Source organism: Rhinoraja longicauda, chromosome 10 (genome assembly GCF_053455715.1).
Source record: "Rhinoraja longicauda isolate Sanriku21f chromosome 10, sRhiLon1.1, whole genome shotgun sequence".
NCBI lineage: Eukaryota > Metazoa > Chordata > Chondrichthyes > Rajiformes > Arhynchobatidae > Rhinoraja > Rhinoraja longicauda.
The window spans coordinates 41,882,177-41,899,562 of record NC_135962.1 but is presented as its reverse complement, the minus strand read 5'-3'; the positions used below and the strand labels follow the sequence as shown (position 1 = coordinate 41,899,562).

Genomic DNA, 17,386 nt, shown 5'->3' with positions numbered 1-17,386 from the left:
CTTGGAAAAATGTGTTGAGAAATGAAAGTTTGAAAGTTAAAAATGTCTGTAACTTAAAAGATATACGACCAATGACAATTAAGCTCTCGCGGGCCACATAAAATGACGTGGCGGGCCGCATTCGGCCCGCGGGCCTTGTGTTTGACACCTGTGTATTAGTATTTCATTATTAAATGATTAAATTTGCAATTATTTTAATCAATCAACAGTGCGGGTCAGGGTGAAGCACTCAACATCATAATACTTACAGGATTTCCAACAACTGAAAGCTCTGTCAAATTTGGAAGAGAATCAAGTTTTTCCAGTTCACCTGTATCCTGTGCAAAATAGAATAGCTAGTTTTGAAATAGATCTATTAGACTTTATAAAAACCATGTTCAACCACAATGGCTTCCACAACAGTACTGAAAATCAGAAAATGCTTCATCACCTTGCTACTAAATGAACCTGGAAAATCACATACATCAAACATTGTATAGGGAGAACAAATCCTAATTTTGTCAAAGCAAGATTATTCCATAAAACATCAGGAAAAGAAACATGGAAACATAGAAACATAGATAATAGGTGCAGGAGGAGGCCATTTGGCCCTTCGAGGCAGCACCGCCATTCATTGTGATCATGGCTGATCATCTACAATCAGTAACCTGTGCCTGCATTCTCCTATATTCCTTGATTCCACGAGCCCCTAGAGCTCTATCTAACTCTCTTTTAAATTCATCAGCTGAATTGGCCTCCACAGCCTTCCTGTGGCAGAGAATTCCTCAAATTCACAACTCTCTGGGTGTTTCTTCTCACCTCAGTTTTAAATGGCCCTCCTTTTATTCCTCGACTGTGTCCCCTGGTTCTGGATTCCCCCAAAATTGGGAAACATTTTCCTGCATCTAGCTGGTCTAGTCCTTTTATAATGTTATACGTCTGTATAAGATCCCCTCTCATCCTTCTAAACTCAAGTGAATACAAGCCTAGTCTTTCCAATCTTTCCTCATATGACTGTCCCTCCAACCCAGGGATTAACCTCGTGAACCAACGCTGCACTGCCTCAATAGCAAGGAAGTCCTTCCTCAAATTAGGAGACCAACATTGCACACAAAACTCCAGATATGGTCTCACCAGGGCCCTATACAACTGCAGAAAGACTTCTTTACTCCTGTACACAAATCCTCTCGTTATGAAGGCCAACATGCCATTAGCTTTCTTCACTGCCTGCTGTACCTGCACGCTTACTTTCAGTGACTGGTGTACAAGGACACCAAGGTCTCGTTGCACTTCCCCTTTACCGAATCTGACACAATTGAGATAATAATCTGCTTCCTTATTTTTGCCGCCAAAGTGGATAACCTCACATTTATCTACATTTGTACTGCATCCACCCACTCAACCTGTCCATGTCACCCTGCGACCTCCTAACATCCTCTTCACAGTTCACACTGCCACCTAGCTTTGTGCCATCCGCAAACTTGCTAGTGTTACTTCTAATTCCATCATCCAAATCATTAATATATATTGTAAATAGTTGCGGCCCCAGCACCGAGCCTTGCGTCCACTCTCCACTGCCTGCCATTCTGAAAAGGACCCATTTATTCCTACTCTTTGCTTCCTGTCTGCCAACCAATTCTCTATCCATGTCAATACCCTACCCCCAATATCATGTGCTCTAATTTTGCTCACCAACCTCCCATGTGGTACCTTATCAAAGACTTTCTGACAGTCTAGATACACTACATCCACTGACTCTCCTTCATCCCTTTTACTTGTCGCATCCTCAAAAAATTCCAGAAGATTAGTCAAGCAGGATTTCCCCTTCATAAATCCATGCTGACTTGGACCAATCTTTTTACAGCTCTCCAAATGCGCCATTATTACCTCTTTAATAATTGACTCCAGCATCTTCCCCACCACCAATGTCAGGCTAACTGGTCAAAAATTTCCCGTGTTCTCTCTCGCTCCTTTCTTGAAAAGTGGGATGACATTAGCTACCCTCCAATCCACAGGAACTGATCCTGAATCTATTGAACATTGGAAAATGATCACCAATGCGTCCACGATTTCTTAAGCCACCTCCTTGAGTACTCTGGGATGCAGACCATCAGGCCCTGGGGATTTATCAGCCTTCAGTCCCATCAGTCTACCCAATACTATTTCTCGCCTAATGCAAATTTATTTCAGTTCCTCTGTCTCCCTTGATCCTCTATCTACTAGTACATCTGGGAGATTGTTTGTGTCTTCCTTAGTGAAGACAGATCCGAAGTACCTGTTCAACTCTTCCGCCATTTCCTTGTTACCCATAATAATTTCACCTGTTTCTGCCTTCAAGGGACCCACATTTGTCTTTACTAATCCTTTTCTCTGAACATACCTAAAGAAGCTTTTACTGACCTTTTTTATATTCTTCGCCAGCTTCGCTTCGTACCTCATCTTTTCAGCCCGTATTGCCCTTTTTGCTATCTTCTGTTGTTCTTTGAAAGTTGCCCTCTCCTCTGACTTCCCGCTACTCTTTGCTACCTTATACATCTTTTCTTTTAGTTTTATTCCATCTCTAACTTCCTTTGTCAGCCACAGTTGCCTCTTACTCCCCTTAGATTCTTTTTTCCTCTTTGGAATGAAATGATCCTGCATCTTCTGGATCATGTCCAGAAATTCCTGCCATTGCTGTTCCACCGTCATTCCTGCTAGGATCCCTTTCCATTCGACCTTGGCCAGCTCCTCTCTCATGCCTTCATAGTCCCCTTTGTTCAACTGCAAACTTACATTCCTGGTTTAACCTTCTCCCTCTCAAATTGCAGATTAAAACTAATCATATTATGTTCACTACCTCCAAGCGGTTCCTTTACCTTGAGTTCCCTTATTAAATCTGGTTCATTGGACAACACTAAATCTAGAATTGCCTTCTCTTTGGAAGGCTCCAGTACAAGCTGCTCTAAGAATCCATCTCAGAGGCATTCTACACACTCCCTTTCTTGGGGTCCAGAACCAACCTGATTTTCCCAGTCTACCTGCATATTGAAATCCCCCATATCTACAGTGGCATTACCTTTGTTACATGCCAATTTTAACTCCTGCTGCAACTTACACCCTATATCCAGGTTACTGTTTGGGGGTCTGTAGATAACTCCCATTAGTGTCTTCTTACCTTTACAATTCCTCAACTCTATCCACAGTGACTCAACATCGTCAGTCCCAATGTCACCCCTTGGACTAATAACTAACCCAAACTTCCTGGATTATCAGAGTGGCAAACCTATCAAAATACTATTACGTTTGTAAATGTTTCTTGAGGTTTAGAAACACACAAAAACTATCAAAATAAATTATTTTAAAAATTACTATAAAAACACAATACACAAAAGTAATTTATTTCTATTCCTTTATTGTTTAATGTTGTAATTAACCATGCTAAATCAATTTACTGAATGCATTTCCATGTTGTTGGATGTTTTAAAAGGTAATTCAATTTTACCAGGAAGCTGAAATGGCCAAATAATTTACCCAAAACATTTTTTCAGTTTTTATTAGCATACTCTCTGAACACCATATAAAAATACAATTTGTTAACTAATCCGTAAATTGAGATTGTTCTCCAGATCAACAGATGGCATTTGATTGTTCTTGAATAAGACAAATACTTCAAGGGGTAAATGGACTGAGGAGAATATTATATAAATGTTGAAAAAACTAGGAGCTAAAGTAGATCATTCAGTCTCACCAGTCTGATGTGTCATTCAATGTAATCATTGTTTATCCTATATCTCAATTCCATATTCTCATTCTTTTCTCATGCCCTGGGTGCCTTTTGTGCCGAAATATATCAATCTCCTTCATCTTAAATACATTCAGTGACTTGGCCTCCACATCCTTCTATCATAGAGAATTCATCAGAACCAACTGAGTGAAGAGATTTCTCCTCATCTGTTCTAAATACCTTATCCCATATTCTGAGTCTGTGACCACAATGCTAGAGCACCTGCAAGCAGATTCATTCTCCCTGAATCCATTCTGTTAAGCGCAGTCGGAAATTTTGTACCTTTCATTATTTTAAGTTAAAGTGAATACCGGCCAAGTCAATCGAATGTCAAATCAAATGAGCTTTCTTTGACAGTGAAAATTTCCCACATAAAAACGATGTTAAAAATGATAAATGGATTGTCACACACAAGGAAAGGAAAAGCTCAAAATAAATGCAAAAATTATTTCTTTACCTGGATTTTATTTCCACCAAGGAAAAGTCGCTGTAGATTTACCAATCGATATAGGTTATTGAGGTCTCGCATCCTATTCTCCTCTAAATGGAGTTCAATCAGAGAGTTTTGGTCGATAAACGAGTTATCATGAATGATTCTGACTCGGTTTCGTTCCAACGATAATTTAGTAAGATACTGAAGGCGTTCAAGCCCTTCGATCTGACTAATATAATTGCCTTTAATGAAAAGATTTGAACTGTGTTAACCATCAACAATGATGCATAAAAAAACATGCATGATTTCTCTCAGAAAGAAATGAATTGGATTCAGTCAAATTATTTTTTCAGCAGCTAATTTAGGAAATTTAAATGCATCTTGAACCCTTTAATTCTTCCAGAATTCTTCCAGTAACTCCTGACGCATATGAAGGTAGACAATTCTCCCAGGCCTCTTTAGATATATCCAAAGACACTGTGGGAAGCTAGAGAGGTGTCCTGGCTGAGATTTACGTCATTAAATAAAGACGAGGTGCCGGAAGACCAGAGTATGGCAAATGTTGTGTCTCTTTTCAAGATGGGTTACAGGGAAAAGCCTTGGAACTACAGTCCAGTGAGCCTAACATCTGTGGTCGAAAGATTGCAAGAGAATATTCTGAGGGATAAGATAGGCATGAATTTCGATGGACAAGCGCAGATTAGGGATAGTCTGCATAGTTTTTACGTGGGATATCGTGTCTCACGGATCTGATTGGGTTTTTTGAAGATGTGACCAAAAAGGTTGCATGAGGGCAGAGCTGTAGACATTGTATATATGGATTTCAGCAAGGAATTCAACAAGGTTCTACATGATAGGGTGATCTGGTAGGTTAGAGCGCATGGGATCCAAGGAGAGCTGAATGGATTGCAAAGATGCAGAGGGTGATGGTGGAAGGTTGTTTCTCAGATTGGTGGCCTGTGACTAGTGGTGTGCCTCAGGGTTGAATGCTGAGCCTAGTGTTGGTTGTCATCTATATCAATAATTTGGATGAGAATGTACATGGCATGATTAGCAAGTTTGCAGATGGCACTAACGTGGGTGGTATTGTAGATAATGAAGATGGTTGTCAAAAATTGCAGCAGGATCTTGACCGGATGAGCAGGTGGGCTGCAGAATGGAATTTAATACAGAGAAATGTGAGGTGTTGCATTTAGGGAAGATTAACATGGGCAGGACCTACACAGTAAATGGTAGGGCTCTGGGGAGTGTTGTAGAACAGAGGGATCTAGGAATGCAGGTACATAGTTCCTTCAAAGTGCTGTTTCAGGTAGATAGGGTGGTCAAAATGGCTTTTGGCACATTAGCCTTCATCAGTCAAAGTATTAGGTATAGAAGTTGAGAGGTTATATTGCAGTTATATAAGATGTTGATGAGGCCACATTTAGAGTATTTTGTTCAGTTTTTGGGTACCATGTTATAGGAACGATGTTATCAAGCTGGAAAGTGTGCAGAGAGTCAGTCTTCCTTTCTACTCCTCTCTCAAATGCCTTGATAAAAGGTTGATATTGCAAGGGATCACCACCATACACAGGAATGTCTCTTGCCGGTAGGGTAGAAGAAAGATTTTGTTTAACCAGAAGTTCAGTCGCTAAATTTTGCTTCCGTAATAGCTCACGTAAATAACGTTGGTCTCCATCATGACGTTCCAGGGATTTAGTGCGAGCACGTCCCTGCTCATCCCTCGGTTCATGAAACCCTGTCTTCCTTCCTTGATGAGGATGTGGGGTAAAGTGTGCCGTACCACTAGCTTTTACCAATGGTCTCCAGGTTGTTTGCTTTGGTCTAACAACCTGTGGCTCCCATTCAGGCCAGGGTTCAGTCGCGGATGGCTCCCATCCAACTGACAACTGGCTTTGGACAGTTCCTCGTCCTGAATAAGAACTCATCCTATTGGATACTATCGAGCTGCTTCTTGATCTTGGAGCGCTAAGTACACTTCGTTTTGTCTTGGCTGCTGCCATTTTAGACTCCAACTCCAATCATTCTTTCTCTCTTTTCAATTGATCACTCCTCTTCTTGTAATCTAATTGTCTTCTCCTCTATTCTTCTTCTTCTTTCAGTTGTCTTCTCTTCTGTTCTTCTTTCAGTTGTCTTCTCTTCTGTTCTTCTTGTTTCAGCAGGTCTCTTCTTCTGTCAGTTGTCTTCTCTTCCATCCTTCTTCTTCTTTCAGTTGTCCTCTCTTCCGTTCTTCTTCTTCTTCTTTCCTCTGTTCTTCCTCCATTTGGCCTTCTAGCTTCTCAATCTCGTGCTTCTGTGCCATGAACGCAGCTTGTTCAGCAAGAACAGCCAGTTCCACCTCTTTACGAACAGAAAGCGTCGAAGATGCACGAGATTTGATGCTCAACTTAGAGGTCGAAATATTTGAAGCACTATCTCCAGGTTTGATGGAATCTGCGTCATCGCCACCCTCGCATAAGGCGCCCTCAACATTGGAGGGTGTGGCCTCATGACCTTCTTTGTTTAGCCATTCAACATTTTGAATAAATCCATCGAAATTTTCAACCACCTGCTGCATCCATTTCTCTGCGTATCCTGGTCTTCTGGTGCTAACTGTAGGTCTCTCAATGTTCCATAGATGTTGTAGATTTCGTCTTTGAGGTGGTTAAGTTGATCCAGATTGAGCTCCACCACTGCCCTCTTTCCTAATTTTATTAACTCTTTGATGCTTTCCATGTTCTTCACAGCCATCTTATATTTACATTTCTTCAGCTTCTCATTGTTTTCATAAGCCATTTCTTTGCCAATTTGAGTAAGTTTAATGGCCCTTTTTTCCCACTTTAGGCCGTGTTCCACTATCGCCACCTTGTGACTGAACATCGGATTTAATTTGAGACATTCTGTGGTTTGTAACATAAGCCAGATATGCTTTCTTTTCTCCTTATCATTTAGGTATGTCAACAAGGCTTGGTAACCAGGGACTCCCAAGGTCGTTGCTACGCTATCCGCATTCCAAGCTCTTGATGGTTCGAAAACAGCCTTTGTTTACTCATACAGAAAAACCAATTTAAAGCAGACTACGATTTCTGCAGATTTTCCCCACAGTCAGTTTTCAAGAGCTAATTCTCTTCAAATAACTCTAAGAGACAGATATAATGCTTCAGCTTTTGGCAATAAATCTCTCACTGGTCAGTAAGCTCTTGTAGCCTTCACCTCTTGCGAAGCCAAACTTTCTGAACTTTCCGAAGGGTCAATTCCAATAAATCGTTCCAGCTTAGGCAGATTTCAAGATGAATCACTCCAGTTCAGATAAGACCTCACACTTCGTCTCTTGCGAAGGCAAGTTCTCTGAACTTTCTGAAGGAGTGGATTCAAGCTGATCGCTTCAGCTAAGAAGGAATTTTACGCGGTGTAGTGGCCAGCTTCTCGTCTATATCAATTAGCTTCCAAGCTGCCACTTGCATAGACCGGGTCAGCGATAAGCGTAATGACTCAAACAAATAATAACAGAGATCCTCCTTGACGTTTAATAGTTAGTCTTCTTTATTTGAAGGTGCAATAAACATATTGGCATATCTCTTGTCATCGACTGGTTATTAATTGCTAGGTAAAATTCCATATCTTACCACAGTCTATGCGATCGATACTGGTTGCCAGATATAACTTTGACACAGTATGTATTAATCTTCTTGTTAATAAAACAGGCGATTACGTCTTGGCTAATATATCTTTTGGCTGACCCTCTGTCAGCACCTCCTTGGTTCACACCCCTCTCTCGGCCAGCACGTACCCAACTGCCCCCCACTCTAGCTCCGCCCAGCCCCAAAGTAAGCATTGCATTAACTCTACAGTGTCCAGACTACAGCAGGATACAAGGTAATAATATTAATAAGCAAAAATAACTAATAACTGCAAAATGGCTCCTACAAATGAAGTTTTGGCAATATTGGGTGGCATTGTTTGCTATGCTACTATTATTTCCCTGTCTAAGTGTTACCATGCTGCCTTTGCCATTGATTTTCTGACTGTACAGGGTTTAATTTCTCATGGAGCCTAAAGGTTGTAACTTTTCAACATTTACACTTTTGTTTCAACACTTAGTTTTTGGAATTTGTTCAGTACACCCTAGCTAATAGAATCCTGGACAAGTTTTTTGGGAATGTGGACATAACAGGCAAGGTCAGCATTAATTGGCCATCCCTGATTGCGTTTGAGAATCGAGTGTTAACATCTCAACTTAAACCACAATAGTACTTCTGGGTAAATTACTCCCACAGTATCCTTGGGTAGAGAATTACACAATTTAGACATGGTGACAATGAAGGACTCGCAATGTGTTGCCAAAGCAGGATTGTGCGCAACTTTGAAGGGAATCTGCAAATGGTGTTACTATCCTTGTCCTTGTTGGTGGTAGTGTTTATAGCTATTTACATAATTCATAGCTTTGGAGTTAATTAACCATATTTAAATATTTTCATATATTTATCCTTTTACATTTAATTTTAAAACGTCTTAAGTTTAAAAGAAATATCATTGATATTTTTCCAAATGTAAAAGACATTCAGAAAGGGCCAAATGGCCTACTCCTGCACCTATTTTCCATGTTTCTATGTTGCAGACCTGTCCATGTTTCCCAGAGATGCTGTTGACTTGCTGAGTTACTCCAGCATTTTGTCTTTCTTTTGTAAACCAGCATCTGGAATTCCTTGTGTCTTTCTCAGTCAGTTTTTATTTCTGTTTCATGGGTGGGGCTAGTTCTGCCTTGAACTTTCCTCTCACTTTTAGGTATTACATCACATAAGGCCATGGTGCTTGTTACACAGATACTGTTTCTGGCCAAAGGCCCATCACTTATGAGTAGGAAGTAACAATAGATACTGGTGGAGATGAAAAATGCAAATATATATTTACAATGTAGGTCAGCAGCAAGTATAGGAATCTTACCTTTTCTCTCTGCTACCATTGGGCAGGAGGTACAGATGCCTGAAGTATTACACCACCAGATTCAGGAATAGCTACTTTCCAACAACCATCAGGTTCTTGAACTAACCTGCACAACCCTAACCCTACCTCAACAATGGAAATCTAGGGACCACCTTTTGCAATGCCATGGACTTACTTTCTAATTGTGTTTTGCATTAATGTCTTTCTTTGCACAATCTTTTTCTTTTCGCTGTGTTGTAAAATTTGCCATTTATACATAATTTATGTTTTGTGTGTTGATTGAGTCTACATGCTTGTGATGCTGCAGATAGCAAGATTTTCATTGTATCTGCATGTCACCATACACTACATTAATTTAGTGTAGTTTAGTTTAGATATACAGTGTGGAAACATGCCGTTCAACCCACTAATTCTGCACTGATAGCACCTTGGTTAGGTTGCATTTGGAGTATTGTGTGCAGTTCCGGTCGCCCCCATTACAGGATGGGTGTGGAGGCTTAGGAATGAGTGCAGAAGTTTACCAGCATAATGTGTAAGAAGAAACTACAGAGGTTGGTTTACACTGAAGATAAACACGAAATGCTAGACAAACTCAATGGGTCAGGCAGCATCTCTGGAGAAAAGGAATAGTTGACGTTTCGGGACGAGACCCTTCATAAGACTGGATTTTGCTGCTTGACCCGCTGAGTTACTCCAGCATTCTGTGTCTATCTTTACCAGAATAATGCCTGGATTAGGGGGTATTAGCTACAGGGAGATTGGACAGACTTGGGCTGTTTTCTCAAGAACACCAGAGGTTGCGATGGAGGTATATAAAGTTATGAGAGGCATAGATAGGGTAGACAGTCAGAAATTGTTCCCAGGAAATAAACATCAAATACCAGGGCATAGCTTTAAGGTGAGAGGGGTAATGTTTAGAGGAGATGTGTGGGGCAACTTTTTTTTTTACACAGAGGATGGTGAATGTCTGGAACACACTGCTGGAGGTGGTGGTTGAAGCAGATACATTAGTGGCATTTAAAAGACTTTTGGATAGGCATATGGATATGCAGGGAATGGAAAGATATGGATTATGTGCAGGTAGATAAGTGATGGTGTTGGCATGTTCGGAACAGCCATTGTGGGCCGGTGCATGTTCTTGTGCTGTACTGTTCTACGTTCCATGTTAAATCTCTCAACAAATACAAGCTTGTTACTGTATGGATACTGTTTACTCTTTAAGCAGCATGTGAGCAAGGAAATTCATTACACTCTGGTATATATGGGATCCAAGGAGGGAAGGTTAGATCGCATGGGATCCAAGGAGAGATAGCTGAATGGATAGTAAATTGGCTCCTTGGAAGGGAGCGGTTGATGGAATTTAATACAGAGAAGTGTGTTGTGTTGCATTTTGGGACGTCTAACAAGGGCAGGACGTGGAGAGTAAATGGTAGGCCTCTGGGGAGTGTTGGAGTGCAGGTGCATGGTTCCTTGAAGGTCGAGTCGCAGGTAGATAAGGTGGTCAAAAAGGCTTTTGACACATTGGCCTTCATCAGTCAGAGTATTGAGTATAGAGGTTGGGAGGTAATGTTGCAGTTGTATAAGACATTGATGAGACCGCATTTGTGTTCAGTTCTGGGCACCATGTTATAGGAAAGATATTGTCAAGCTTGAAAGGGTTTCAGAAAAGATTTTCGAGGATGTTGCCAGGATTAGAGGGTGTGAGCTATAGGGAGAGGTTGAGTAGAGTGGGTCTCTATTCCTAGGAGCACAGGAGGATGAGGGTAAGCTTATAGAGGTGTACAAAATCATGAGAGGGTAGATGCACAGAGTCTCTTGCCCAGAGTAGGGGAATCGAGGACCCGAGGACATAGGTTCAAGGTGAAAGGGAAAAGATTTAATAGGAATTCGAGGGGTAACTTTTTCACACAAAGGGTAGTGGGTGTACCCTGCCAGAAGAGGTAATTGAGGTTGGGACTATCCCGTTGTTTAAGAAATAGTTAGACAGGTATATGGATAGGACAGGTTTGGAGGGATATGGACCAAGCGCAGGCAGGTGGGACTAGTGTAGCTGGGCCATGTTGGCCAGTGTGGGCAAGTTGGGCTGAAGGGCCTGGTTCCACACTGTATCACTCTATGACTCTATATATCACAATAATCTAATCTGAATCTGAATCTGACCAGGATTAACTACTAATGTCTAAAAACAGGATTAAAATGAAGGTCCAACACTATATGTTAAAAAACATATCCTACAACTTAGCAACAAAATACAATTGAATCATTGAATTGTAATTCACCCACTACAAAGTAGTAAATAAGAAAGAGCCCACAGGAGCCACATCAAACGCTGGATGCAGTAGATGAGATTACAGGAGGTGCATGTGAACCTCTATTTCGCCTGGAAGGACTGCTGGCGTCCTTGGATGGAGTCAAGGGAGGAGGTACAAGGACAGGTGTTGCATCTCCTGCGGTTGTAGGGAAAAGTAGCTGGGGAGGGAGTAGTTTGGGTGGGAAAGGATGAATGAACCAAGCAGTCGAGGAGGGAGCAGTCTCTGCAGAAAGTGGAAAAGGATGGAGGTGGGACGATGTGATTAATAGTGAGATCACATTGGATGTGACAGAAATGTGTTGGATTTGGAGGCTGGTAGGGTGAAAGGTGAGGACACAGAGGGAGCAAAAGTAGAACTCTAGGACACAGAAGAGACGCTGGTGAGGGCTCCATATATGATAGCCGAGGAGAAACCACGTTCACTAAAGAATGAGGACATCTTGGATGTCCTCATGTGGAAAGTCTCATCTTGGGTGCAGATGTAGTAGAGATGGAGAAAGTGAGAGTCGTGGATAGTGTCTTTGCAAGAAGCAGAGTGGAAGGAAGTGTAGTCAAGATGACTGTGGGAGTCTGTAGATTTATAGTAGACATCAGTCAATAGTCTATCTCTTGTGTTGGAGACAGAGATCAAGGAAGGGAAGAGAGGTGCCAGAGACAGTTCAGGTGAATTTGAGGACAGGGTGAAAGTTAGTGGTGAAGTTAATGAAGTCCGGGAGTTCTGCAGGGGTGCAGGAGGTAGCCCCAATGCAGTCGCGAAGATACAGAGAGCGAGGTGGAGGATTGGTCCAGTGTATGTCTGGAATAAGGGCTGTTCGATGTAACCAACAAAAAGTCAGGCATAGCTGGGGCCCATGTGAGTGCCCATGGCTGCACCTTTAACTTGGAGAAAGTGAGAGGAGTCAAAAGAGAAGTTGTTGAGGGTAGGACCTGTTCCACTAGGCGAAAAAGAATATTAGTAGAGGGAAATTAGTTGGGTCTCTGTTCAAGGATGAAACAGAGGGCCTTGAGACTTTCTTGGTGGGGGATGGAACTGGACCTCCACGGTAAAGGAGTGTTTGTGGATCTTGGGGAGGAGGTAGAAACGGGCAGTGAATAAGAATAGTGAATAAGAAAGTTGGACCAAATTTATTTTTTTCTTAGAGATAGAATCCCAGAATTTAGGGATCACATCCTGTCCTTTGCCAAGATATTATTCATCATAGGTGATTATGTTAGTCAGAATATTAATAATTAAAAACTTGGCTGTAATTTCATACTGAAGAAATATATTTGTATTCACTGATGGATCACTGGAACTTACCATCTAAATGTAATACTCTCAGATTTGTAAGTCTACTCAACTGTAGTTGTGCCAGGCTAGAGATGCCATTATAGCTTAAATGAAGTACTTCCAAACTTTCCATAACTGGAGGAAGGCTCACATAATCTGTGTCTCTGCTGTTAAAAGGAGGGTACATTGTTTAATTGTTCAATAAAATAAAAATTAATTCTGAAATCAGACATCAATAACACAATAAAATTCATGACTGCATTAAATTTTTATTTTACTTTGAAATGAAAGCATTTTGCAATTTACTCAATTAGGCAGTTTCATTAAACAGGTAAAAGACCATTGGACAGGTAAATGGATAGAAGGGGTTTAGAGGAATAAGAGCTAAACATCGGCAAATGGGATTAGCTCAGGAGGTAACTTGGTCAGCATGAACAATTTGGATCGAAGAGCCTGTTTCTGTGCTGCATAACTCTATGGACATGTGAAAGTGGATAAATTGCAGAACCACAAGAAAAGAGTAAAGGAAAATAGAATTACTCTGTTGGGAGTTGACATTTCCCTAATAGTTCAATAGCTTTCTTCTGCACTGAAAGCTATCTTAAAAAACGAATGATCAACTCATTAATTCATCAAAATGATCAAATGAAAAAATGTCTAAGCGCTTTGCTCTGTTTCTCTCCATTCAGAAGAATGTGCATGCTATTCGTGTGTAGCTAATAACTTGGTACAAATTGCCTGAGCAGATTCCCCACTTTAAGCGAGGGGGAATTGATGCAACAACACATTCCATTGGGAAGTATTCAGAATTTTACTGGTGACCTGCTGCCTGGAAATTCAAGACGTCCACATTTATGCAGTTATGCATAGTAAAGCTGCAATAGCTATTCTGGGAAACCCAAGCCATTAAATCGGTTGCCTGTGCTTGTTGAATCACAAGAAGAAAATCTAGGTCACTGATTTGAAAGTAGGGAAGGAAAGTTGTTTATAATCAAATACCTGTTGCCTCTGGAAATTCCTGGCTGTCCGTAGCCACTGGAAGACACTTTTTGTTGAAGAAGTTGTCTGTTGGTCAAGTGAATTTGTGGCTTTTGTCTCGGGAAAATGGTTTCAATGTGGTTATGGTTTAGATGCAGCACCTTAATAACATGAAAAAGATTAAACGTTCCTTTAGCATTAATTCCTGCACAGGAATTAACAGTTCAATAGTGTTTTTTACCTGTCACATATGCAACGGCACAGAGAAATTATTTTTACATATGTTACACATGGGGGCACAGCCATTTCTGTGAATCAGTACTATTGATATGTGTGAATGAGATGGAGGAGGATGTTGAAGAACACCTGCCCCTTTTTCCTGTTAGATAGTTAGCCGAGTGTTCCAGTAGAGGCATGTCTGGAGAAGTCGATTTCTGCCAGGTTCCCAAACCTCCATTGACCGGGCCCTGGTGAGACCGCACCTGGAGTACTGTGTGCAGTTTTGGTCTCCAAATTTGAGGAAGGATATTATTGCTATGGAGGGCGGGCAGCGTAGGTTCACTAGGTTAATTCCCGGAATGGCGGGACTGTCGTATGTTGAAAGGTTGGAGCGATTGGGCTTGTATACACTGGAATTTAGAAGGATGAGGGGGGATCTTATTGAAACATATAAGATAATTAGGGGATTGGACACATTAGAGGCAGGAAACATGTTCCCAATGTTGGGGGAGTCCAGAACAAGGGGCCACAGTTTAAGAATAAGGGGTAGGCCATTTAGAACGGAGATGAGGAAGAACTTTTTCAGTCAGAGAGTGGTGAAGGTGTGGAATTCTCTGCCTCAGAAGGCAGTGGAGGCCAGTTCGTTGGATGCTTTCAAGAGAGAGCTGGATAGAGCTCTTAAGGATAGCGGAGTGAGGGGGTATGGGGAGAAGGCAGGAACGGGCTACTGATTGAGTGATCAGCCATGATCGCATTGAATGGCGGTGCTGGCTCGAAGGGCTGAATGGCCTACTCCTGCACCTATTGTCTATTGTCTATTGTCTATTGACTGCAGGCTCACAGAAATCTCAGAGCCAGCCACAAAACACAGGGAATTTTTTTTTAAATTTCTGGTTTCCTAAGATATTCAAATTGAATCATTATTGGGAGAAAGATAATTCAATTTTCAGCAACTTATTATCACAGAAATTGCATTGGATCCTGTTTGCCCATTCCAACAATATTGATCCTGCAAAAGGGATGGTCCACATGACATTCTAATTGCCCAACTCATGACCTTCTGGCAATCCTTTGACTGGACAGAACAAAAATAAGTTTATGTCTTGGGCACTGAAGACCATAGGAATGAGCTGTTGAGCTCTCAAATAAAGTGGTTGCAGCAAAGATAACTAAACAAAAGATCTGGAAGTAATTCATTTGATTTATGTAAATAATTGTACAGACAATAATATTGACAGTGAGAAATAGAAAGTGGCAGTGCGATATTGTTAAAAAATATCATTTTCATTTGTAATAAATTGGGATTTTGGGCAGAAAAAGGCAAAGTTTTCTTGAGATTACTGTATCAAAAGAATACTCGAAGATAGATACAAAAAGCTGGAGTAACTCAGCGGGACAGGCAGCATCTCTGGAGAGAAGGAATGGGTGACGTTTTGGGTCGAGACCCTTCTTCAGGTCAAGATCAAAAGAATACTCACTTTGACATGAGGAAGATAGATAAGGCCACTGAAAGACGTGAGGTTATTATGTTCTAAATTAATTCTCTGCAAGCGTCTATATTTCTCTGGAGGTGCAAGATCCACCGATCTGGTAAGAATGAAAAATACAATTCGCTTTTATTAGCAATATCTATAGTGCAGGATAGTGTGCCTGTAATGTAATATTCCATAATTTAGTGTATTTTTTAAATATTGATTTGGAGCGGTATTGAAATGACCCAATTTTTACCTGTCCAATGGTCTTTTTAAACTTTGTAACTGTATCAACCTCTATCCTCTGGCAGCATGTTTCACATATATTTGTGTTTCATACTTTGCATGGACAATTGTTCTAATCCCAATGGCCTCCCAGAAACATGGAGCAGGAGGAGACTATTCATCTTCCTCAAACTGTTGCAACGGAACAGGTTAAGATAAGTGATCACCTACAGTTGTACATCCAAAATATTCTTCCCAATCTGCTGTGCCCAGAACTATACACAGTATACCATCAGATATCAAACCAGAGCTTTAAATAAATGTAGCAAACTTTCAATACTCTGGACCAAAATCCCCTGGATCCCCTGGTGTCTCAAAAGCACAATTGCTTCTTTAACTGGGCACTGGCATTGACAAGTGATCGCTTCTGTTAATGTTTGTGCAATGACATTCTGTTAAGCAATGAAACAAACAGCCTCTAGTATTTTAGCTTGTAGTAACTAAACTAAACTTATTGTGATTGAAAATACCTTTAATTTTGAAAATTCTGAAAAGTCTGAAGTTTTCTCGCACTACCCCACTTTCCCGTATGGCATCATGTTCGGCACAGACATTGTGTGTCGAATGGTATGTTTCTATGTTGTACTGTTCTGTGTTCTATGTATGTGGGACTAAATGGATTGCTTTTCAAAATATCTGATCCTGACTTCTGAGGACCAATAATCCTCCTCCTGTGAGGAACGCACTGTCAGCAGTGGTCTCAGCTGTGGGGACAACCTTTCCATTCTCGACTCAGTCTTAAATGAGGTGTAATAGGGAAAGAGGCGTCAACATTAATTCTAATTATGGAATTTCAATTAAAACTCCAACATATTTTACATTTGTTTTTGTTTAGATGTTACATAATAGTATAATAAATTTTCCAGTGCACCTGGTAAATTGGAAATGAATGTGAGAAAAATAACTTGATCGGTTAAAAGGGAGTACAAACAATCGGAAAGCAGAATATTAGAGTTTTACTGTATTTTAAAATTGCAACATTTAAAGAGAAATAGCAATGTAATAACATGTATCCTCGACCAATGGGGGGAATAAATTGAAAACTGCTAACCATATTTCATAAGTAGAGAATAAATATCAACTGTTCACATGATTTGAATTGGGGCAAATTTCACATTCATCTCAACACTTTTATGCTGGTACAATTGAGATAATTGGAAAATTCTAAAAACATACAAGTAACAACTGTACTTCAAATGCAACTACAATATAGGCGTATTGTTAGTCTGATTAAAAGGAACATGTCGGGAAGTGTAAAGGGAGCAAATTTTATATATTTTAACTCACAGCTTCATAGCTTGCACTTAATGTCTTTATATATTACCTGATTGAACATTCAGGCATATCCAACTTCAAGAGCTCTGAAAAATTTGAGTGGCCAAGTCTCTCTGTAACCATGTCAGAAGTAAGTCTACCTCCAAACAAATCTTTTGCATTATCAACTTCTGATGGGTCCTGCAAAGAAAAATCACAAAACAGGGAATTACATTTTTATATAGCTCTATTCATACTTGGATTTTGAAATCTAAATTCTTGCAATAACTTCTATTGATTTATAAATACATCAAATTTAACGTACAATATTCTAGTAAATTGATAATACCAATTAAACTCACAATTACATTTCTAAATCCAAGCCATTTTCTAGGAGAGCTAAAGGTCTTTTCTTTATGTAAAATAGCTTGGCCATGTGAGATCAATTTCAGACAATCCTTCTCTTATAATTTTCCAAACTGAAACTCCTGATCTACAA

At 40.4% G+C, this 17,386-nt stretch overlaps 1 protein-coding gene across 1 annotated transcript in view; it reads right to left on the bottom strand.

The window, feature by feature from the left end:
* Positions 1–17,386, bottom strand: part of lrrc9 (leucine rich repeat containing 9) — a 106,390-nt gene that overhangs the window by 10,228 nt on the left and 78,776 nt on the right. Inside the window, exons 24-29 of the mRNA XM_078407194.1 lie at positions 16,958–17,088; positions 15,355–15,463; positions 13,679–13,818; positions 12,710–12,846; positions 4,200–4,417; positions 249–317 (exon numbers count right to left, since the gene is read on the bottom strand). Coding sequence (XP_078263320.1) covers positions 249–317; positions 4,200–4,417; positions 12,710–12,846; positions 13,679–13,818; positions 15,355–15,463; positions 16,958–17,088 — 804 coding nt within the window. The remainder of the gene's footprint in view (positions 1–248; positions 318–4,199; positions 4,418–12,709; positions 12,847–13,678; positions 13,819–15,354; positions 15,464–16,957; positions 17,089–17,386) is intronic.